Source organism: Ovis canadensis, chromosome 16 (genome assembly GCF_042477335.2).
Source record: "Ovis canadensis isolate MfBH-ARS-UI-01 breed Bighorn chromosome 16, ARS-UI_OviCan_v2, whole genome shotgun sequence".
Classification (NCBI taxonomy): domain Eukaryota; kingdom Metazoa; phylum Chordata; class Mammalia; order Artiodactyla; family Bovidae; genus Ovis; species Ovis canadensis.
This window is the reverse complement of record NC_091260.1, coordinates 84,332,915-84,355,239: the sequence shown is the minus strand read 5'-3', so window position 1 is coordinate 84,355,239 and position 22,325 is coordinate 84,332,915. Positions and strand designations below refer to the sequence as shown.

Below are 22,325 nucleotides of genomic sequence, written 5' to 3'. Positions count from 1 at the left end.
CACAGCTGAGCTCTGGTCCCAGGAGGCCTGGCCTGGCCACTGGCCATGTCCCTCAGGGGGTGCAGACATGGGACCTGAGATCTCAGGTGCTGGTCCCCAGCAGGCTGCGTGGAGGTGGAGCGTGAGGAAGTCTGCCCTCCCAGGGGCCCACAGGGCCACCACAGGATGGATGTCCAGTGGGCCAGGCAGGAACCTTTGCCCCCCCGCGCCCAAAACAGCACCCGCTCCCACCAGAAGGCCGCGGGGCGGGGAAAGCTGGAGTCAGGCCCAGCCTTGCTGGGTGCTGTGTGGCTCCCATTTCCTGCAGCACGCTACTCCCCGCCCCCCCCCCCCCCCCCCCCGCCCAGGACTCGCCACGCCCCCAGGGGCAGCAGGGCAGAGCTGGTCTGAAGAGCCCTCCCCAGGAACTGTGGGGCCCCACTGCCCCCCCACTCGGGGGCTCTGCACAGGTACAGGTATGTGCGGGCCCTGGGGCTCTCCAGGCTGGCCAGCCCCTGAGGGCACCAGGTGAGCTGGCTGTCCCTGGCGGGGCCCCAGGGCATGCAGAGACCACTCACGGCGCTGTCGATGCCCAGGGTCAGCAGCATGACGAAGAAGACCACGGCCCAGACGGACGACAGCGGGAGCGTGGCCAGCGCCTCCGGGTAGATGATGAAGATCAGCCCCGGCCCTGGAAGCAGGCCCTCCGGTCACCCAGGGCGGACCTTCCCAGGCCCCTCCCCCGCCCTCCCCCGCCCCCGAAGCCGGCCCTAAGGCAGTGAAAAACTGCTCTCCTTGCAAAGGCCTCCCTCCTTGAGTTCGGGGCCCAGGACTTGGGAGAAGGGAAGCCAGGTCCTGGAGCGAGGGCTTTGCTCCGTACCCCAGCCCTCGGCCGTTCCCACACCCCGTGCCCCCAGAGGAGGGGGCACACCAGCAGGGAGAGGGCAGGACGGGCTTCCGGGGGGGGGGGCACCCTGTGCTTCCTCCCTCCAGACCCTGGGGGCCTCCTGGTTGGTTTCCTGTGCCTGCTGCTCACACACTCACACTCACACACTCACACACACACACTCACGCTCGCTGCTGCTGTCAGGCAGCCTACACAGTAGATGCTTTTCTGTGCCAGCTTAAGTGTGATCTTTAAAAGCCATGTGCTGTTACAGAGACGCCACAACTTAGCGCACCTCTCCACGTGCTCCCTGCAACGCGGTGTGTTTCTGTCCCCTCTGACTGTCTCCCAGACACACTCCTGGGAGTGGGGACACAGGGGGCCACGCCAGCTCCCTCACCCCCAGTAGGTGGAATCTGGGTGGAGGCGGGGAGGGGTGGGAGTGGTCAGGACTCAGGCACTTGACTGCCAGTGACCCCAAAGTAAAGGAGACCCCACAGGAAGCTGCCAGTCGGTCACTTTCAGTGCTAGCTTCACAGGAGCCTCCGAGAGCTTGCTCAGGGACGCACAACTCACCACTTTCCCGGTTCCCAGTCCTCGGCGGGGCCTGGGTCAGGCACCAGCCGACCGGAACAGGAACGGGGCACCTACTGATGCTTCTAGAGAGCCAAAGGCCGGAGCCAGGCTCCACCTCCAAGATCTGTCAGGGGCCCTGGTGTTGACCTGGGCTCTGGGACTCCCAACACCCCGGGAAGGAGCACGGTTTCTGATGTGGGCAGGAGGGGCAGATGGTTTGAAAAGCCCTAAAGTCTAAGCGCCAGGAGCCTGGAAGATGCCCATCAGCTTGGTTGAACTAAAGCCAGTATCCTCACTTTTCATTTTTGCTCCTGGGTTACTATTTCCCCCTGTTTTCTTGAGAATTAGAGCTATAAATGACATTTACTTTGCTTTTCTGGGAAATGCAATGAAGACGGTCAGCTGACTTTCAGGGGTTAATGGGGATTCTTGCAAACTACTGCTATTTATCATAATAAAGGGCAAAACCCAGTGAAAATGCAAAATGCAAAGGTGAGTAAATTCCACTGCTCAGTCCTTATTTGCATCAGGTTCCCTTTCCTGGCCTTATTGGATATTTTTTTTCCAGGAGGAAAGAGTGGATTGGAAGCACGTGGCGATTCATCTGGGTCCCCAGCTTTCCTGCCAGACTTGGAGGGGGTCGTCCGCCCGGCTCCAGACTCTGTTCCCTGCTTTCCAAGTGGGGCTCCCAGCACTCGACGGATAGACTGACGGGCTGACCCACAGAGAGCTCAGGGCGCCGGTGGGGTCCGCCCTCTGCTCTCCTCGATAGCCCTCCTGCTCAAGAGTAAGAAGACCCAGGAGGAGAGGAGCTTGTAGGGGGGAAGCGGGATGGTCTCAGAGGAAGGGGCTCCTCCAGGTGCAGGCACAGGACAACCCTCAGGCCGGCGGGGCCAGCAGCGATCTGGGGCCCAGGTCCTGGACTGGCCCAGCTCCAGACTGCCTCAGCCATGCCTTCTGCCCAGGATCTAGCACCAGCAGACCTCCCCCCGCACGGAATGCCCAGGGGCGCAGCAGTCAGGCCCCCCAGCACCCTGCTCTGGGCCTGGAAGCCCAGTCCTCTCCTGCTGGCCCAGATTGCTTCCCTACGTCACCAGTGCCCACTCCTCCGCTGCCCGCTCCCCTCCGCTGAGCCCTCGTCTGCAGACACTCCTGTCCGCGTCGGCTGGGTGAGCAGGTTGGGAGCGTGGGTCTCTGTTGCCACTGTGTGCCAGAGACCCTGGGGGTTTCTCCGCTATTACCCCACTCCCACGTGTATGCGCCATGGCCCCTGGAGGGCTGGGGGAAAAGCTTCAGAACAAAGTAACTGCTGGCGTCCAAGCCAGCCCAGCCTCTTTCTGGCTGACCACACCGAGGTCCGGCCATCTGTGCCACTTGGAACGACTCTGAGCCCTCAGCTGCATGTCCCCCACCAGGTGAGGGGAACCGGACCCTCGTCCTGCAGCCCGAGTGGCTTCCGTGAGGAGCCCTGGGCCGAGGCCAACCTCGACCCGGCCTTGGCATCCAGCAGGAGGGCCCGAAGGGGCAGGAGCTGGGAGTGCGTGGAGGTGGTGGGCGCAGTGTGCCCAGATACCCTGCTCTCCGCCGTGTCAGCTGCTCCTGGGAAGGGCCCTGGGTGCCCGTGCGCTTCCCTCTCAGCTTGCAGGGTAACACTTCGAGAACTGGGCAGCCTGGGAGCAGGCAAGTGGGGACCTCACCACTCACCGTCCTTGGCCACGTCCCCGATGGGGACACTGTGCTTCTGGGCCATGTACCCCAGGAAGGAGAAGACCACGAAGCCGGAGGAGAAGCTCGTCAGAGAGTTGACGGAGGTGGTGATGATCGCGTCTCTGCAGGAACAAGACACGCTGTGCCAGCCCGGCCGGGCGCCTCTGCAATTTCCCGTCATTATTCGTAATTGGCTGTGTCTGGTGCTGGCGGCTGGGGGTGCTCCCCAGATGGGCAGGCCAGCCCCTCCTGTGACCCTGTCCCAGGCTGCCCTGAGGGAGGGAGGCTGGGACCCCCTGACAGTGGTGAGCTGCCCACCTGCACCCCCTGCTGAGCAGCTCTGGGCGCTGGCCACACCCTGGCCAGGTCAGGCCTCCAGTGACCAGCCATCTGCGCTTGCCTGGGGACCAAGGGGCTCCTGGGACTCTTGACTCAGCACTGATGGTGAGATGATCCCACAGGCAAAGCTGGGCTCCGGTGGGCAGCCCAGGTGACCATGGGGTCCCCACCTTGACCCACAGGGCTGCCAGGCAGGGCTTGGAGATGCCTCCTGGGAACCTTGTTAAGATGCAGGTGCTGCCGGGGTGGGGCTGGTGGGGCCCAGATGCTGTGTTTCCCCTACGTGCCTGGGGGTCAGGGCTGCTGGCCCAGGGACCCCACTCTGAGGGCCGAGAATTCAGAGCAGGGAGGAGGGGCTGCGGGGCCAGCCCTCCCGAGTGCCCGAGGGCAAGGACCCTCACAGACTCGGGAGGGCACAGGGTGGGCTCGGGAGCCGCTGCCTGGCCTGCCGTCTAGACGCCACCCCTGTGTGGGCCTCTGGGTAACGGTCCGCCTGGCCTTCCCGCTGCACACACCGCCTTCTAGTTTTTAACCGCATGTTTATCCTCACGATATGAAAGAAAACAAACGCTGGCTCAAAGGTCAAGGAAAGCAGTCCCGGAGGAAGCCCTTTCTCTGTCTTTAGATCGGTTTCGGGCCGGCAAGTGGCTGTAGGTCGCTCAGGTCCTCCTGGGCCGGGCAGCGCCGGCTGCCGGGCTGCTGGGGCTCTGGGCACGTGGCACGGCCACGCTCCTGCCTGTCCTGGTGCTGAGTCTGTGGGGGGCTCCGCAGGGTCTGGGGCGCGCCTGGGGTCCCCGCTCCCTCAGTGAAGGTCAGGTGGGGACACGCACAGGCCCTTCCTCATGGGAGACGGGTGAGGAGCCTGACCCCGGATGCTGGGAGGACAGGGTGGCCCAGTCGGGCAGAGGAGGGGCCTGGGGGTGCCTGAGAGACCTCCTCCCAGGGAGGGGGCAGCATCTTCCTGCTTCAAAGCCTCCCTTAAGCAGGAATCAGTGTTGGCCTGTGGCTTTCCCATCTCATTTCCACGTGCGGTTAAGGGGCTGTAAGCACGGCTCCTGTCCCCTCCCCTCACCCAGGGGCACACCTGCCCACCTGACACCACAGGCCTCTCTCGGGGCGGGACTCACCGGTAGCAATTGTTGGTGAACTTATTGTAACTGGAGAAGGCGATGAGCACCCCAAGGCCCACGCCCAGCGAGAAGCATATCTGGATGGCCGCATCTATCCAGACCTGCAGGAGCGGAGAGACAGAGTGAGCGGCCCCCACCAGGAGAGGCCCCCGGGGGGAGACAGAGCGGGGTGGGCAGCCCCGTGGGGAGAGGTCCCTTTGGGGGCACGGCCAGCCTGGGGAGAGGCAGGGTCACGGATTGGGCCCTCAGTGCCACAGGCTCTGAGGAACAGTCACACTTAAACTTGGCATCACTGTCGGTGAGCAAATGTCACCTCAGGGAATAACCCTGAGAGGGCCTGAGGAGAAGGGGGCTGTGTCCTGGTGCGGGACCTGGGGTTACTTATTGGGCCGACGCCCCGGGGAGAGCAGGGATTCCTGATGGAGCTGTGTGACGCTGGCGCCTCCGTCCGCACTCGCCTCCCACCCTTCCTGCAGCAGCACACGGAGGGCGCATGGGGGGCCCGCTACGGCGCGCGCAGAAAGGCCCGCGGAGCCAGCAGTGGCTCCAAGCTCTGCACTCGCTGGAGGTGGCACAGGTGACATCCCGGGCACCTGGCACGCATGACAAATGAGGCCGTGTGGTCGATACTGGATCAAGGCGCTATTTCAGACGTCGGACACGACCTGCTCGGGTCAGGGTGGTACAGAGACCACCCTACGACCCGGTGATGATGACGTGGGCGCCCCTGGGCCCCGCACAGCCTAGGGAGGTGGAGGACAGCGGACACCCGCCCTGGGAGAGCAGCCAGGCCCGCTGCCTGAAAGGTGGGGACGGGAGGGTCCTGGGGGCTGTTCCCAAAGTCCCTCAGCCTGAGATGAGGCCTGTGGGCCGGTTCCCCAGCCGTGACTCCAGAGCCCCCAGCTGGGGGCACAAGGTGGCTGACCTGAGCACAACCCAGTGAGGGGGCTGGACACGGAGCCCCTACACCAGGCCCTGTGGGGCTCAGTCCTTTGGGCAGCACTTCCAGAGCCCTGGGTCAGCCCAGCACCGAGGACAGCACGACCAGGCTTTCCCGAGGCCTGGAGTGGCTGGGCGGGCAGGCTTCTGCAGGCAGGGGCTGGGGGCACAGGGGTGGGGGGCGCTCCTGCCCCCTTGCAGTCTCAGGTCCTCTCAGTGGCCAGTGGTCACTCCAGAGCCTTTGCACATGTGGCCCACCCACCCAGAGGCACCTCCTGGCCATCTGGCCAGGCTCTGCTCACCGCTGCCCCAGGCCCCAGCCCGGGTCCTGCCCACAGCCCACCCTGGGACCCACTGGGCAGCTTCTTGGGGCTGATCCAGACCGGCCCTTCCTTTACTTCCTGGCCTCATTCCCTGCTGCTAGGATGGAGGCCACCCCCCCACCCCTCGCCCCCATCCCAGGACAGCACAGTGTCTGTCCCAGCCCAGACCTCACCTGCCTGGCAGGGTGGCTCAAGAGCTGCAGATGAATGGCCAAGAGCCTGGACACCACCGAGGGCAGGGATGCTGACCCCAGAGGGGGTCCCCTCATCCCCATGAAGACCTACAAATGGCTCCCAGGAGATGGAGGTCCATCTCTACGTCAGAGCAGCCCAGGGTCTGTGGTGCCAGGGACATGAGGAGGGACAGAGCTGATGGTCCTTCTGCCCTGACCGCTTGCTGGGCAGGCCCCCAGTGGAACCTCCAATCCCACTGGTCTGGGCCAGAAAGGACGCTGAAAGTCCAGAAAGGACTCTCTGCTGTGGCCTCCCCTGGACTGAGCTGCCACCTGTGAACCCCAGGGGACAGACAGTCTAGGAAGGTGTTGAGGGCCTGCACCCCAATCTGAGCCAGCCCCTAACCACATCCCAGGGAAGTTAATGGGACCTACCCTCACACTTCCCAGCCCCCAGGAAGATGCCAGGGATGCTCAGCCTCTGAGGGAGGCTACCCTGAGCCTGGGGAGAGGTGCCCAGGGGACAGCCCAGGATGGCCACCAAGCTGGTGAGCCCAGCTCCTGCCTTGTCATGGAGGTGATGGTGCGAAGGTCAGCCAGGACCCTGTAGGGGGGACAAGAATGGCTCTGCCCTCTGAGCTGGGGATGCAGGGGCCCGGCCTCTGGGCCCAAGGGCTCCCAGGAACCCAGCGGTTGTGCATGCTCTGTCCTGACTTTGTCCCTTCCTGAGCAAGCTGATGGGACGTTAGAGGAGGGGACACAGGGCAGCCCCACCCCTCACTGCCTGCCACCGACGTCTGTCACCCACCGCCCACTGTCTGCCTGTCTGCCGCCTGTCATCCATCCACCTGAACTCTGCTGTCTGTCTCACCCATCTGCCTAGCAACCTCACCTGTGCCAACCTCTGGTCTCCACTCCCTTCTGCTTCACAGACGCAGCTGTTCACACGGCTGATAGCTGTTCTGCACGGTCTTCCGCCCGACGCCTGACTCTTCTCTGATTTCCGGGTCATGCCCCACCTGGCCTTTGATGCCACGGCCACCTCCTCCCACCAGCACACCTCACCCACTGCGGGCTTTCCTGAGGACGACACTCCGCTGACCCACCGGCGCCCTGGGCCCGGCCGTGCGGTGGGGCCCCGGGATCCCCACTGACCTCACGCTCCCCTAGCCGTCCGTGTCCGTCTCCCTTGGCTCCGTGGAGACACGTGTGTGGCTCTCACAGTCTCACGGGTCCTCCGTGAGCTGCCTGGCGGGCTCTACGGCTGCCCTCCCCTGTGAGCTTGTGGGCCCGTGGCCATGGCGCCTTCCTCTCTCTGCTGCTCAGTGTCTGCTCGGCAACTCCCCCTCCCCTGGGGCTCCTGGGGGCTCGGAGCCTTGCCGACTTGCCCTTCTTCCGCTCCCACTGCCCACCCTCTCCCCACCGTGGAACCTCCTCCTGCCCCATAAGCGCTGCCCCCGACTCACAAGCTGGCAGCGTCGGGGCCCCCATACCCGGCCAAGACTGCTCCACCCAGTGACCCAGCCTCCCCGGGCGGCTGTTGGGGCCCCAGGTCTAGAGAGCTGCTCCAGTGTGGTCCACCTGGATTTCCAGTGGCCCCTGCTCCCGCCAGTGACCACCCCACCCCTGCCCTGCCGCCTTCTCCTTTCTCTCTTCCTCCCCGCCCAGCCCTCCTCCATTGCCCCGCCAAGTCCTGGTATTTAAACCCAGACAACGTCGTCCTTTGCTGAGGAAACCTGCAGCCAGACAGTGGACTTCACTTGTCCACAAGATGGTCACATCGCCACCTTGTGTGGGCACCGGGGTTTCTGACCACAAAGTCTGGCGCCCCGAGGTGGGCCTGGTTCATGCAGGCCAGCATCTCAGCCCAGCTCTGAAGATATGCTGTGGCCAGAGCTCGGGCTTCGGTCCAGCTAGGCGCCCACACCCTTGGGCACAGACTGGCGCCCCCACCCCCAGGTGCTCGTCTGAGGACCCAGGAGGGCTTCTCCAGGGAGTGGACAGCCCAGGTGAGGAGGTCAAGGGGCAGCTGCCCTGGCTTCACCCTGCAGAGGCCGGGGTGACCCCTCCTCCTAATCCTCTTACCCTGGTCCCTTCAGCCCCATGCTGTGCCCACATGGTCCCTGCGCACCTGGACAGTGAACTCTGCTGGGCAGGGCAGGTCACCCCACGTGAAGCGTTTCCTGCCCAAGATGCAGAGAGAACAACGGCCCGACCTGCCAGCCCCGGAGGATGGGCCGTGAGCGGAGGGCGGACTCACCGAGGCCTCGCAGAGCCGATGGAAGTCCACGCTCAGGTACGCTCTGATGCCGTCCACGGCCCCCGGGAGAGTGATGCCTCGCAGGAGCAGCGCAAAGAGGACCACGTACGGCATGGTGGCCGTGATCCACACGACCTGGGGAGAGCACACGCTGTCCAACCACACCAGCCACTGTGGGCAGGGCTGGGCTTAGGGCCACTGATGGCTTGTGCTCAGACAGAGGGCCTTGGATTGGTAAGCCCAGTGTCCCGAACAGTCCCAGGATGTCAGCTCGGCAAATGCCCCCTGGAGCAGGCCCGCCCAGGACCCTCTTTCCTGTCTCTCTCAGGGATTGAAACAAGACAGCCTGGCAGGGAAGGGGCCTTCTGTCTGCATCTGGGCCACGGCTGTAGGCACAAGTGGCGGGATTTCCGATGCGTAAAATTCGAGTGATTTGCATCTCACTGATTGTGCAAATGTGTACCTGGGTCATGTGTGAAAGATGGACCCTGGGTCACGGGCGAGGCAGAGGGTAGCGCCACTGGCAGGCTTCCGGGGGCTGGATCGTGACTGTGAGTGCTGGCCCAGGTGATGGCTGCGTTTGGGCCGTCGTTGCTTTGGGCACCCAGGCAGTGACCGAAATATCTTCATCGGCACAAATCTTTTGTTGTGATTCCCCTTGTGCTGAAACCATTCCTCAACCACAGCCCCCTGCCCACTCCCCAGCTGGCGAGCCCTGCCCCTCACCTTTCCGGAAGTCTTCACCCCCTTCCACAGGCTGAAGTAGAGCAGGGCGATGACCAGCACCAGGCAGGAGGTGAGCTGCCAGCGGGGGGGGCCCAGGTCGTCGAGGCCGTGGCTCTCGTGGAGGTGCAGCACACCGCGCCTGCAGAGGAAGGGGCTGTGGTCCCAGGGGCTGCCTCTCCACCCAGGAGCCGGCCGGCCCAGAGGACTGCTCCCTCTGCTAGGCACGGCAGCAAGGACCTGGCCTCACAGCCTGGGGACCCCCGTCCCCCACTCCAGAAAGGCCAGGCCCCAGCCGTAGTGGAGACACAGGCCTACCCTCTCTGTGAAGAGAAACAGGGAAATCCACAGCTACAGTTTAGAGTTCAACACACCTTTCACTGTGGCGGGCAGAGCAAGGCGAGGGTAAGGGTGTAGGGGCAGACATGACCTAGTTGACACGTCCACTCATCAACGGCATGTATGCATGCGTGCTAAGTCGCTTCAGTCGTGTCCGACTCTGTGTGACCCCATGGACAGCAGCCCACCAGGCTCCTCCGTCCATGGGATTCTCCAGGCAAGAGTCTTGGGGCGGGTGCCACTTCCCTCTCCAACCCGTCAACACTCCTTTTGCGTGCATGTGGCACACAGGGATAAACCATATACTGGGCAACGAGACAGACCTCAGGGTGCTTAGAAATGATGAAGCTTTAGAATATACTAGTTCAGCAAGTCAGAATTAAGTTAGATGTCAATAACAGAAATATATCTAGAAAACCTCCCAGTATTTCAAAATCAAAGAACAAACTTCCAAGCATCTCCTGTGAGTTAAAGAAGAGATCACAAGGCAGACAAGGGGATACTTTAAACGAGTGAAAATGAAAACATGATGTATCAAACATGAGGGAGGCAGTTAAAGTGGTCTCTTGGAGGCTAGTCTGCAGCTTTAAATACATAGCTTTCTAACCAGTCAACCCTAAAGGAGATCAGTCCTGAATATTCACGGGAAGGACCGATGCTGAAGCTGAAGCTCCAATACTTTGGCCCCCTGATGTGAAGAGCTGATTCGCTGGAAAAGACCCTGAAGCTGGGAGAGCCTGAAGGCAGAGGAGAAGGGGACGACAGAGGGTGAGACGGTTGGACGGCATCCCCGGCTCAATGGACATGAGTTTGAGCAGGCTCTGGGAGCTGGTGGTGGACAGGGAGGCCTGGCGTGCTGCAGTCCATGGGGCTGCAAAGAGCTGGACACGACTGAGCGGCTGAGCTGCGATAAGTGCATATTGGAAAGCAGGCGAAGGCGGTTTTACACTGAAGTGTTTATGGAGCTGGAGTCACATGCAGTTACCTTGGGGTTTCTGGAGTCAGCTTGCACTTTGTAGGACTCACAGCTTTACAACTTCGTGACTGTATTAATAGCTATCTTGGCCTCTATGGTGGCCCACCAGGCTTTATACAGTGAGTTTAAATTCCAGAAAACTTTTCCAGACCTGACAGTCACTGGAGCTTGTCTCAGGGAAACCCAGTTTTCGCTGCTAGTGGAATCACATGGGGGTGTTCCTGGCGCAGTTTAATAATTGATTGTGTCGTTACCGATCTTTGACTGCGTTGTAAACCTTCAAAGGCTGCACCTTTGTCCCGGGGTCACCTCCAGCTATGGTTGGACATCTGCTCCTGCTGACAGCCCTTCCCAGGAAGGGGCAGGCAGCTTTCCATCTCAACCCTTCTCTTCCAGATGGGAGTTCCAAGCAGACTGCCCTAGTCAGCTCTTTTTAAAAAAAAAATCCATTTATCACATATATTCTTTCCTTTTAGCATTCTTAATAATAAATCACTGACTAGTCAGTTTTTTCCCCTCTATTTTTCTTATCTGAAAATCACTTACATAAATCAACTTTTTCCAGACCTCCCAAACAAAATGTGAAAGTGAAGAAAGTGTCAGTCACTCAGTCGTGTCCGGCTCTTTGCAACACCATGGACTACAGCCCGCTGGGCTCCTCTGTCCACGGAGTTCTCCAGCAAGAATACTAGGGTGGGTAGCCGTGCCCTTCTCCTAAGTGTCCCCAGATAGCCTCACCCGGCACATTCCACACCTGACAGCTTCCTGAACGTTCTGAACGGCACCAAAATCCATCTTAGAACTGTAGAAAACAACCCAGCTTGGAAGCTTTGCTGCCGTTTTGTTGGTGAAATGACAAACCCAGCTCTAGTGAGAGCTCCCTCTAGACATCCGTGAGTGGTGGGATGGGGTGGGGGGCGGGGCCATCCCCAGGCACTAGGCCGTAGCTACGTCTGCTCTCCCCCTTCTGGCGCAGAGCCCCCTCCCTCTCTCCTTCTGGCCCCTTCTCTCCCATCACAGGCTAACACTGAGGTCAAGGCTGGGCCAGGTCCGGGCTCAGCGGGACGGCGGGGGAGCACACAGGAGCCCAGGCCTTACCCTGTGGATGAGAAGCTTCTAAGTTTGGGACCCGCGGCAATGAGCCGGCGGGGTGGAGCAAGCTCCTCAAGGGCGGAGCGACTGACGAAAAGCTCTGCGCCCTTTCCTGGATGAATCTGCCGCCTCTTGCTTGCTTGTCGCTCTGAGTCCTGACCGCACTCAGGTGGCAGGGTACTGGGTCTGCGTCTCCCACGGGGATGCCCGCCCCGGCCTCTCTCAGGTGGATCTGATGCGGCTGACCCCAAGCGGACCCCCATTTCCAGCCCTGCCCTGAAACCCACTGGCTGCTGCTGAGAGCTCCCAAGACCAGGCCCTCACCTTCGGAGCCCCTCCCCCAAGCAGGCGGGCGTTCAGTGGCCCTTTGACCTCCCCATCAGAGACACCCCTCCCCTCCTTGCAGGTGCCTCCACCCTCTAACCCCAAACCGCCAAAAGCAGTCTCTTTCGAAAACCTTAAACAGGCCTCACCGCACACCACCTGCCCGCTAGCCACGCTGTTCCTGGCACCTCCTGAGGAAGGCCCTGGTCCCCTCTGGCAGCCCCCCAGTGCCCCCCACCCAAACCCTTGGCACTGTGTCCCTGCCCATCACTGTGGCCTTCTGCAGCAGCTGGTCCTAGAGATACCTTCCCCACGTGGGGCCCCCAGAGCTGAGGACGAGACTCCGACTATCTGGACACACAACCTCAGACTCTAGACGTCCGCAGGTTCTGTGGACTCACTTGTCCCCTGGGCGGGGTCGTTCTGACACCCGCACGACAGATGCTCCCGGCTCCCGAGGGCTTGGTCCCGCCCTGCACACCTGGGGTCTCGCCCAGCTCCGCTGGCCCTGTGGGACAGAGCCTGCCCCTCACGGACCACCCCGGGCCGCCGGCTGCTGATTAAAGGGGTCCTCTGAAGCCCCTCTGCCAGCCGGGGCCAGGCAGCGGCTCTGCTCACACCCCCAGGCGTATGATCACCTCCTCCAGGACGGAGTTTATAACTTTCACAGTGAGATGGCCCTCGTGTTTACGCTCATGGTTTCCTACCTCAAAGCAAGTTTTGAAATTGTGCCCACCTGAGATTAAGACCAGAATCATATTTTGGGCTGAGGCTCACTTTTCTGAATTGTTGGTGGACTCATTTCCACCTAGAAACATGAGCAGACTGTGCCCAGCCGGGATTTCAGTCCCAAAGGAAGACCGCAGCCACCAGGAGCTTCAGGAGTCTGCGGCAGGCCCTGCGAACGTGCTTCTCAGGAGAAGTGGCCTCTGTCAGGACGTGGGGAAGGGCAGCTGGCCCGGGTCGGGGGGAGCCTGTCCGGTTCCCCTTCCTGCGAGGTCTTCCCCCAGGAGCGGAGCTGAGCTGCTGGAGGTGGGGTCAGAAAGAAGCCCCTCGAGAGCCCCGGGGAGCGGAACGAGACACAAGCCAGGGAGGCGCCTCCCCAGAGCCCGGGGGCAGCACAGGCCAGCGGGTGACCCCGGGCCGGCGCCCTCCCCTCCCAGGGACGGTTGGCCCCGAGGAGACCCCACTCACTCGAAGTACTCGGCGGCGGGCGTGGTCCTCGAGGTGCTGTTGGCGCCTGAGCTGGCGTTGGGGGCGCGGGCGTCCGAGCAGCGGGGGCTGTTCCAGGTGTGGTTGCAGTGCGTCCAGGGCAGCTCGGTGGTGAAGGAGGAGAAGAGGTAGTGCAGCGCCCAGGCGATGATGACGTTGTAGAAGAAGCCGATGTACAGCGAGATGAGGATGACCGCGTAGCCCACGCCTGGGGAGAGCGGCCCGTCAGCGCCGCCCTGCCCCCACCCCCACCCCCGGGACGCAGCTGCCCGGGGGCTTCCTGAAGCCAGGCAGCGCCTCTAAGCACGCTGGGAGACGAGGCCCAGGGTGGGTCCCGCCATCGTCACGGAGGAGGGGCCACCCGCTCCCGGCACCGTCTGAGGCCTACCAGACCTGCATGGCCGGAAGGGGACACCCCGGTACAGCCAGGTCGCCTGCAGACACACGGGGGAACCAAAGGCCACCTAGCTGCCCACCACCACTCTCAGCCAGTCAGGGTCGCCCAGGCTCAAGTCACCTCGGACCACCCTGGGTCACCAGGGCAATCTGACCCAGGGGTATCCAGGGCCACCAGCCAAATAAAACCATCAGAAAAATCCGCCGCTACCCAGGGCCATCGAGGAAGACCCAAGGATACAGAACACCAAGTCCACGAAGGCCACCCCAAGCCACTCAGGGTCCCCCAGGGACATCCCAGGCCACCCTGCCAACAGGGCCCTGAAGGCTGCCCCAGGGTCGCCCAGGAATACCCCGTGTCTCCCAGAGCCAAACAAGACCACTAACAGTCACGAAAGGATGGCCAGGGTCTCCACGGCTGCCCCCAGCCTCCCGGGCTCATCTAGGACCAGCCAGGCCTCCAAGACAAGCCCCACCCAGCTGGGCTGCCTACAACCACCTAAGGCCACTCGCAGCCACCTCACTAACCATCCCTCTCCCAGGCCAGTCAGGGCAGACAGAGGCATCTGGGTCCACCCAGCATCACCCAGGTCCATGCATGACCACCCAGAATCTCCCGGGGTCGTGCTTGACCACGCAGAGCCCCCTGGGCCTGTCAGAGTGCCCTGGGCTGGGTCACAAGACCTGGAATTTGGGAGAGTCGCTGAGGGGCTCCTGACCGCTGGAGCAGAACGGAGGGGCGAGCAGTCTTTGGAGCCATGTCATCCTGACCGTGGTGGACGGCTGGTCTGCGGTAAGACCTCTGTCCTGTTCGGTGCTGGACAAGCACTGCTGCGTCCCGCTACTGTGGTTCAGCTTACCCAGCTCCACACAGACTTCTCTCATTTCCACATTCTTTCCCGGCTTTGCTGCTGGGACTGGCTTGGGCATCAGTATCCTGGAACCTCGTAGGCACGGCCCGGTCCTGCCTGCCTGTGGCCAGGAGGAGCTTATCTTCACAGTGACTTTTGCAGGGAGCGCGTTGGCTTGTTTTCTGTGGGTCTAACCCTCCTTGTTTGTTGTTGTTCAATTATTAAGTCATGTCTGACTCTCTGAGACCCCATGGTTGAGCACGCCAGGCTCCTCTGTCCTTCACCATCTCCCAGAGTTTGCTCAGGTTCATGTCCGCTGAGTCGGTGATGCCATCCAACCATCTCTGCTGCACCCTTCTCCTCCTGCCTTCAATCTTTCCCAGCATCAGGGTCTTTTCCAATGAGTACATTCTTCGCATCAGGTGGCCAAAGTACCGGAGCTTCAGCTTTAGCATCAGTCCTTCCAATGAACGTTCAGGACGGATTTCCTTTAGGATGGACTGGTTTGATCTCCTTCCTGTCCAAGGGGCTCTCAAGCATCAATTCTTTGGTGCTCAGCCTTCTTTATGGTCCAATTCTCACATCCGTACACGAATAGAAAAGCCATAGGTTTGACTATAGGGACTTTTTCGGCAAAGTGATGTCTTTGCTTTTCAATACGCTGTCTTGGTTTGTCATAGCTTTTCTGACCCTTAGGAGAAGCTATTTTCCTGCTCAGGACACTTCATTAAAACTCTCTTCCTACCCTGAAAGCAGAAAGAGTGACTCCAGTTTGCTTATGGGCAGACATTAAACAGATCCAGTACCAGGAGTGATTCCCCCGGTGCCTCAGTGGTAAAGAATCTGCCTGCAATGCAGGAGCGACAGGAGATCTGGGTTCAGACCCTGGGTCAGGAAGATCCCTGGAGAAGGAAACGGAGACCCACTCCAGTGTTCTTGAGTGGCAAGTCCCACGGACAGGGGAGCCTGGCGGGCTATATACAGTCCATGGGGTCACAAAGAGTCAGACACGACTGGAGTGACTCGTACACAGCACAGACAGGCCCTGGTGCACGGTCCCTCTCGGGAGACATGCTCAGTAGCAGCGATGACAAGATCTATGCTGTCCCTACCAAAGCCCTCCTCTGGGGTGGACCCCGTCCTTGGGGAATAATTTCTCACTGCACTTCTGTCCCCTGTGCTCCCGGGAGAAGCTGGCTCACAGTGGACTCGCCTGGCAGCCTCAGAATCAGGAAGCCACGCGGCTTCCGAGCACCTCTCAGAAGCTTCCTGGCCATGAGCTGGCTGTCGGTGGCTGCTGAAAATCTCCAGAAGGTGACGACTCTGTTCACCAAACCCTCCGCTTGTGGCCTGGGGGACTCGGAGCTGCCTTTGGCCAAACGCCAGAGCAGATCCAGCCCCGTGTCCCAGGGAGAGTGGCCTGAGCCTCTGGTCCTTCTGCCCCAGGGCTGCGTGCACAGCCAACCCCCGGGACGGCCAGGTTGCTCACAGTCACAGCAGAGTGATGAGGGCACCTGGGGCTGACGCGGCTCCCCGGGGACGTGCGCTTTGCCCCTCAGCAGCAGCACAGCTGCCCGGAGGCAGAAGGGCGGCAGATATGGAAACAGAAGATGGATCGGTAGACGCGCTAAGTCAGATACGCGGGCGGATGATAGACAGCTGATACGTGACAGATGGACAAGGCAGACCCACGGAGAGCGATGGCCGGGCGCACAGGTGGGAGGCAGAGGGCGCTGCAGGTTGGACTGTGGCCTCCAACGTGGAAGAGTTTTGTAACCCCCAGTACTTCAGAATGTGATCTTACTGAAGGCAGGGTCTTCACAGAGGAAAATCAAGTCAGGGTGGGCCCTAGTTCACTGCGAATGATGTCCCCATAAACAGGGAAGCCTGGGCGAAGAGACACCCGTGAAGACGCAGGGAGAAGACGGCCCCCGCGACCCCAGGAGCGAGGCTGGGAGCAGGCCCGGCCCCCTCTCCCCAGCCGCAGAAGGAACCAACCAGCACCCTTGAGTTCAGACCTTGGAGCTTCGACACAACAAACGTCTGTCATTTAAGCCACTTGGCTTGCGGCGCTCTGTATGGCAGCCCCAGCAAACCAGCGCAGATGACAGACAGTCGATCACAGAACTGCAGACAGGAGGCTGTGTTACCGTTTCTACCGTGTTAGCACTTTGACAAAACACCACCGCCCAGGAACTGCAGGCTGGCTTCGCCTGGGAGCAAGGACACACGCTCGCAAACCCTCGGTCATTAAAAGGATGTGTCCAAGTGCCTAGACACCCAGCAAAGCAGCACAGAATACACACAGCTGTGGCTGACCGGCTATGCGATCACCCAAGCCGCGCCCCGGCCGCGCCCCGCCCCCCCGTCCCTGGCCCACGCCCCTGCCCCCCGCCCCCGGCCCACGCCAGCCCACCTCGCACCCTGGCCCACACTCTGCCAGGCACGTGGGGCGTCCCCGCCGTGCCCCGCCGTGCCCCGCCGTGCCCCCAGCCACGCCCCGCCGTGCCCCGAGCCACGCCCCGCCGTGCCCCCAGCCACGCCCCGCCGTGCCCCAGCCACGCCCCGCCGTGCCCCCAGCCACGCCCCGCCGTGCCCCCAGCCACGCCCCGCCGTGCCCCCAGCCACGCCCCGCCGTGCCCCCAGCCACGCCCCGCCGTGCCCCCAGCCACGCCCCGCCGTGCCCCCAGCCACGCCCCGCCGTGCCCCCAGCCACGCCCCTGCCCCATATCCCGCCCCGCCCCGCCCCCCGTCCCTGGCCCACGCCCAGCCGCGCCCCGGCCACGCCCCTGCCCCATATCCCGCCCCGGCCCCGCCCCCCGTCCCTGGCCCACGCCCAGCCGCACCCCGGCCCCGCCCAGCCGCGCCCTGGCCACGCCCCTGACCCATATCCCGCCCCGGCCCCGCCCCCAGTCCCTGGCCCACGCCCCCGCCCCCCGCCCCGGGCCCACGCCAGGCCACCGCGCACCCTGGCCCGCACTCCGCCGTTACCTCTCAGGATGGGGCAGATCTTCCAGACGCCCGCCGCCCCCTCTCTGTTGAACTGCCCGAGGGCCAGCTCCATGAAGAACAGCGGCACGCCGGCGACGACCATGAAGAAGAGGTAGGGCACCAGGAAGGCACCTGGGGACGCGACAGCGCGCTCAGCCTGGACCGAGGACGCGCCAGCCCGGTGCCACCCCAGCAGGTGCGCCGCCGTCCACGCGAGTCCCGGGCACGACCGCTGTCAGCCTTCTTCGAAGCTCCCTGCAGGCTGGGCCTCCTGCATCTGTGCCTGGCTCCCGCTGTCACCGCACCCTGACACATCCCTCTGGGGACCGCCGCCCCCAGGCACGCGCAGCAACCGAGAGCAGAGCGGGCCAGCTGGGCCCGGGGCAGCTCTGCTCCTCACTGCTCTCTGCTCTCCACCTGCCCAGCCCTGGGTCCCCTCTCCTCAGTGGGGATGTCTGTCCTCGTGAGCCGTGGACCCTTGGGGTCCAACGCAGCCTGGCCCCCAGGACACCAGCCTGCCTCCGTCAGGGCTGTGGCAGCACTCTCTGTTGGCAGGAGCCACCCCCAGCTGGGATCTCTCTGGGCGCCGGCACTCTGAGCACAGAGATTGGGGCCCCACCGGCTCAGCCGTCTTCAGCCGACTCGCTCTGCCCACGGGAGAGTGGTTCTGCCACGGCTCTTCCAGGGAGGGGTCGGGGAGGCAGGGAGACCCCACAGGGCTGCCTGTCTCGGGTCGACTTCTGTGCCTGCTCAGAAATGCCCAGCTGCTCACGGGTGCCCTGGCAGGCCCTCCCCAAGGAAGTTTCCTGAAGCCCCGAGTGCGAGGCGTGGAGTGACCCGATGGGGTGGCAGCGTCTAGGAGACTCACGGGAAATGAGCACTGATCTAACCGGCTCCTCAGCTTGGACTCTGAGGGTGACCGGGCCCATTTCTTAGTCTTCTGCCTTGAACGCAGATGGAGCAGTTCCAGGGCTGGGTGTGCAGGGGAGGTGGGGCCGGGGAGTGGGGGAGACACATTCCCTGGGCATCCTGGAGCTCCAAGCACAAGGGCTGCCGCACACTTTGTGAGCACTGGGCGGGTCGGTCAAAGAGGCCGTTCTCCAGGCCTTGGAGAATTTTCTTTTCCAAAGTGAAGGCCACTTTGGGAAACAGGAGGCAGAGTCACAGTGCCGCCAGCCACGCCCCTGCTTTCCTGGCCTCAGCGTCCTCGAATGGACAGAACCGGTGGGGGATGAGACCGTTCTGAGCGCTACCGTGCAAGGTCCATGCACCCCACTCCGCCACGTCCCCCCGGAGCCCGGCCTCCAGCGCCCTCGGGGCCCGAGGCAGGAGGGCAGGAGGCAGGTGGACAGACTCACCCCCGCCGTTTTTGTAGCATAGGTATGGGAACCGCCAGACGTTGGCCAGGTCCACGGCAAAGCCGATCACCGAGAGGAGGAAGTCAGCCTTCTTGCTCCAGGTCTCCCGATCCTGGGCCTCCGTGGGGCTCTGCGGGGGGTTGAGGAGGGTGGAGTTCGTGAGCTGCACCCCGTTTTGCTCCTTGACCAGGACGAGCTCCATCGCCTTTGGGCCCGTGGCGTTGGCCTCCTTGGCCGGAGCCGCTGCAGAAGACATCAGGGCCACGGAGCACCTGCCCTCACTCATGGCCTCCTGGACTCCGGGACCCTGTGCTGCTGCCCTCTCTGTCTTCAGCCAGTGTGAAAGAGAAACACACACAGGGATGCACGGGCTTAGCAGCCTGAAGTGTGGTGCACCGGGCGGCGTGAGCAGGGAGGGGTGGCGCTCCAGATGCTTCTTCGGGGGCAGAACGCAAGCTGTCCCAGCACCTAAGGAGACGGAGCTGGGATGAGCAGATGACCTCCACTCCTCGTGGGGCTGGGAGCCAGGCCATGGGGACCTCAGACCCCTGCCCTGTTCCCCTCCCCCAGCCCATTCCATGACGGGCAGGGTGATGGCACCTCTAATGTGGTTTCAGTGATAACGCAAGAGGCTACCTCCACGCTCCCCCCACTGCCCCCATAAGGTGATGATCTTCAAGTGGTTTTGCAGAGTCACTCTTCACAACAGTGCACATGCAGTCTTTACACTCAGCAACCAAAGTCAGAAGCAAGATTTTAAAACCAGGGTCACCCACAGGACGTCAAAGTTTCAAAGCAGCGATTACAAAAGTCTCCGTCAAGGAACGGCTGCATGTCCACATCCACCGCGGCCCCGGGACGGCCCAGGCAGGGATGGGAGCTCACGGGACGAGTTCCCGCATGGAGCGGCTTCATTTGGGAAATCACCTCCCAGTCACCTTCATGACAGTCTGGGTAGCGCAATCAGGGGGGATGGAAGAAGTCACATAGTCATGCCGGAGAGCAAGGTGGGCCCTCAAGGCCGTGGGCAGCTTCAAACATGACTTCTGGCGTCTGGATGTTTCAACTGCACACGCTTGCAGGTGTGTGCACGCGTGCACACACACACACACACACTGAAGAAGGCAGCAGGAGGCAGCGGAAACGGGGTGACTTTCCTCTGCATCCGAGTTTGAACAGAAACTCACAACACAACTCATCACAGCACATTCCTGAGACAAATGAAAAGGCACAGAAGGGACCTGGGGGGAGGAGCAGAGGAACTGGCCTCGGCAGGGTCCAGGGGAGCAGGCAGGGCTCGAGCAGACCCCAGCGGCTGCTCTGACAGCCGCCCTCACAGTCGAGCCAGAGATCACCTGCTGGGGACTGCCTGGCTCGGCATGTGGGGTGAGCCCACCTCACGCCTGAAGCCACGGCCTCACAGGCCAGCTTTGGGTACAGAAAGCAGAACGTGCTGCTTGGGCAGCGTGGTTCTGAGCCCAGGACAGAAGCAGAGCTGCAGTCTGCCCCTACAGCCAGCCTGGATGCCCAGAGCCTGCACACACCCCCACCTTCCTGGGCATCCCTGCCCCATCTTAGACTGCAAAGGCTAAGCCCTGCGAGGAGAAGCCACGCTGAAAGTCGCCCGGGTTGGATCTGGGGGCGGCCCCCACCAGGCCCAGGTCTAGTTCAACAGGGAGCAAGCAGCCCCGGCCTCACAGGGCCAGCCACCCCCTGCCCAGTGCCCGCTCCTAGCCTGGGGCAGGGCAGGGGCAGGGGACACGGCGGGGCGGGGGGGCACACACAAAAGCCCCGCGCCCTTCTCGGGCTCACACCTCTCGGCCACCTCACCTTCAGATGGCCAGTTGCCCTGTTGCAGCGCTCTGTGCATCCCAACTGTCGGCTACTTTTACCTGTGGCCTCCCCCGCACCCCGCCCCGACGGTTCCCGCCCGGGCCCCGCGCCCCGCGCCCTCGGCCTCAGGCTTCAGGGGACGCCGGTGCGCGGCGCGGCCCACGGGGGTGGCCCGGACTCACCTGCGCGCCCGGCCTCTGCGCCGCTGGAGACCCGCCAGCCGGCGTCCGAGAAAGCTCCAGCTCCGGGCCCGCGGCGCTCACGGCTCTTATCTTGTCGCCGGGGACCCGCCCCGCCGGCCGACGGGGGCGCCCGCCCGCCCTGGCTCCGCCTCCGTGCCGCCCCGGGTGGGCGGAGGGTGAGCGTGGCCGCGCCCCGCGCCCCGGCACCCCGCCCCGGGAGCCCACCGCCGTGTCGGGACGGCGGCGCCGGTCCCCCGCCCGCAGCGCGTTGTGCCCGCGGCCTGGCGCGTCCTGGGGCCTGGGGCGCGTGGGACCCGGGACGCCTCTGGTCCCAGGCCTCGCAAGACCAAGTGTGAAAGTCGCTCACTGTCTGTGTCCGACTCTTTGCGACGCCGCGGACTATACAGTCCTCGGAATTCTCCAGGCCGAAATACTGAAGTGGGTGGCCATCTCCTTCTCCAGGAAGGGCTCTTTTCCGTGGCCTTCCCACCCCAGCTTGCGCCCCAGAGCTGCCCCGCGCACCGGCATCTGCTTGGAGCTCGGGGCTCCCTCGGCCCACCCGCTGCTCCGCCCCAGTGAAGCCGGGAAGGGCAGTCGCCACGGGGAAGGAGGTGGGCGGCGGGCGGGGATCAGGCGGGTCTTGCCTCCCTCCGCTTCCTCTCCTCCACGCCGCCGCTGCACCTACCTCCACCCTGACGCTGTACCCACCCCGCTCCCCAGACCAGCAGTCTGGAACTTTCTTGTCGCTTCCGTCGCCTCCTCCCCCGGCAGCCGCCCCTCCCGAGGTCTGTCTGGGCCTCTGGGGACATCTCCCTGACCAGTCGTCCCTGGCTTGGGAGCGGGGGTCCTGCTGCGACCCCGGCTTCGCCCTGGTGGGCAGTCTCAGACCCCGCCCGGTCTCCGCCCTCTCTCCTCTGGCTGTACGCCCGGACAGCGAGGTACCCGATCCTCGCCTGGGTTCGGGCTGCTGAGACGCGCGTCTTTCTGTGGCCCGAGAGACGCCTGCGCAGGACCCAGGGTCCGCGCGTCGGGCAAGGAGCGAAGCGTCCCGGCGCTTTGCCGACCTGGAGCGCGAATCGATTGGAACCAAAGGGCTTGAATCACACTCGCATTGGAAAACGATTTCCCCGGATGGCCGGAAACCTCAGCGGTCAATACCCGCTCCCTGACCCGGCGGACTGGGGTCTTTGCAGAGATGACCCCCCGCAAGACTGTACATTCGGAACGCGGAGGAAAGCAGGCCCGGGACCCTCAGGTGCAGGACGGCTTACAGGTAGGTGGCACCCTGGCTCCGCACAAGGAGGAGCCCGCGGGACCGAGTCCCGGCTGGCAACCCTCCCCCTCCCCCTCCGTGTAAGCTTCGGTTTTCTCACCTTGCGTCCCCTGCATGGGCGGCCACACCGCTCTCTCCGCTCTGAGCCACAGGCTTGGCCGTGTCTCTCTGCCAGGGCCTGCAGCCCACCCTGGCTCCTCAATGCCACCGCGCTCAGGGCTCCAGCTTCATTCCAGAGACCACGTCTCCTGCCTCTCCCGTAGCCTCCCCTCCAGGGGCGGGTACCTGGCGTCTGGCGGGAACCACCCTCCCAGGCAGAACTGGGGTCCAGGGAAGAGCCCAGCACTCAATGTCCCAGCCTCTCTGCTGCTGTAACAAAGATGTCTCCGGCTGGATGGCTCACAAAGTCGAGTGCCCACAAGACAGAAGGGCCCAGACTCACTCCGGAGCCACCTTTAAAAGA

The 22,325-nt window shown here is 63.1% G+C and overlaps 1 protein-coding gene across 1 annotated transcript in view; it reads right to left on the bottom strand.

The window, feature by feature from the left end:
• The window catches only part of SLC6A3 (solute carrier family 6 member 3), a 34,832-nt gene extending 14,102 nt beyond the window's left edge, over positions 1-20,730 (bottom strand). The window contains exons 1-9 of the mRNA XM_069555790.1: positions 20,590-20,730; positions 18,575-19,042; positions 17,217-17,348; positions 12,961-13,186; positions 9,039-9,177; positions 8,313-8,447; positions 4,615-4,718; positions 3,146-3,270; positions 558-670 (exon numbers count right to left, since the gene is read on the bottom strand). Coding sequence (XP_069411891.1) covers positions 558-670; positions 3,146-3,270; positions 4,615-4,718; positions 8,313-8,447; positions 9,039-9,177; positions 12,961-13,186; positions 17,217-17,348; positions 18,575-18,860 — 1,260 coding nt within the window. The 5' untranslated portion in view covers positions 18,861-19,042; positions 20,590-20,730. The remainder of the gene's footprint in view (positions 1-557; positions 671-3,145; positions 3,271-4,614; positions 4,719-8,312; positions 8,448-9,038; positions 9,178-12,960; positions 13,187-17,216; positions 17,349-18,574; positions 19,043-20,589) is intronic.
• Between the last annotated feature and the right edge of the window lie 1,595 nt (positions 20,731-22,325).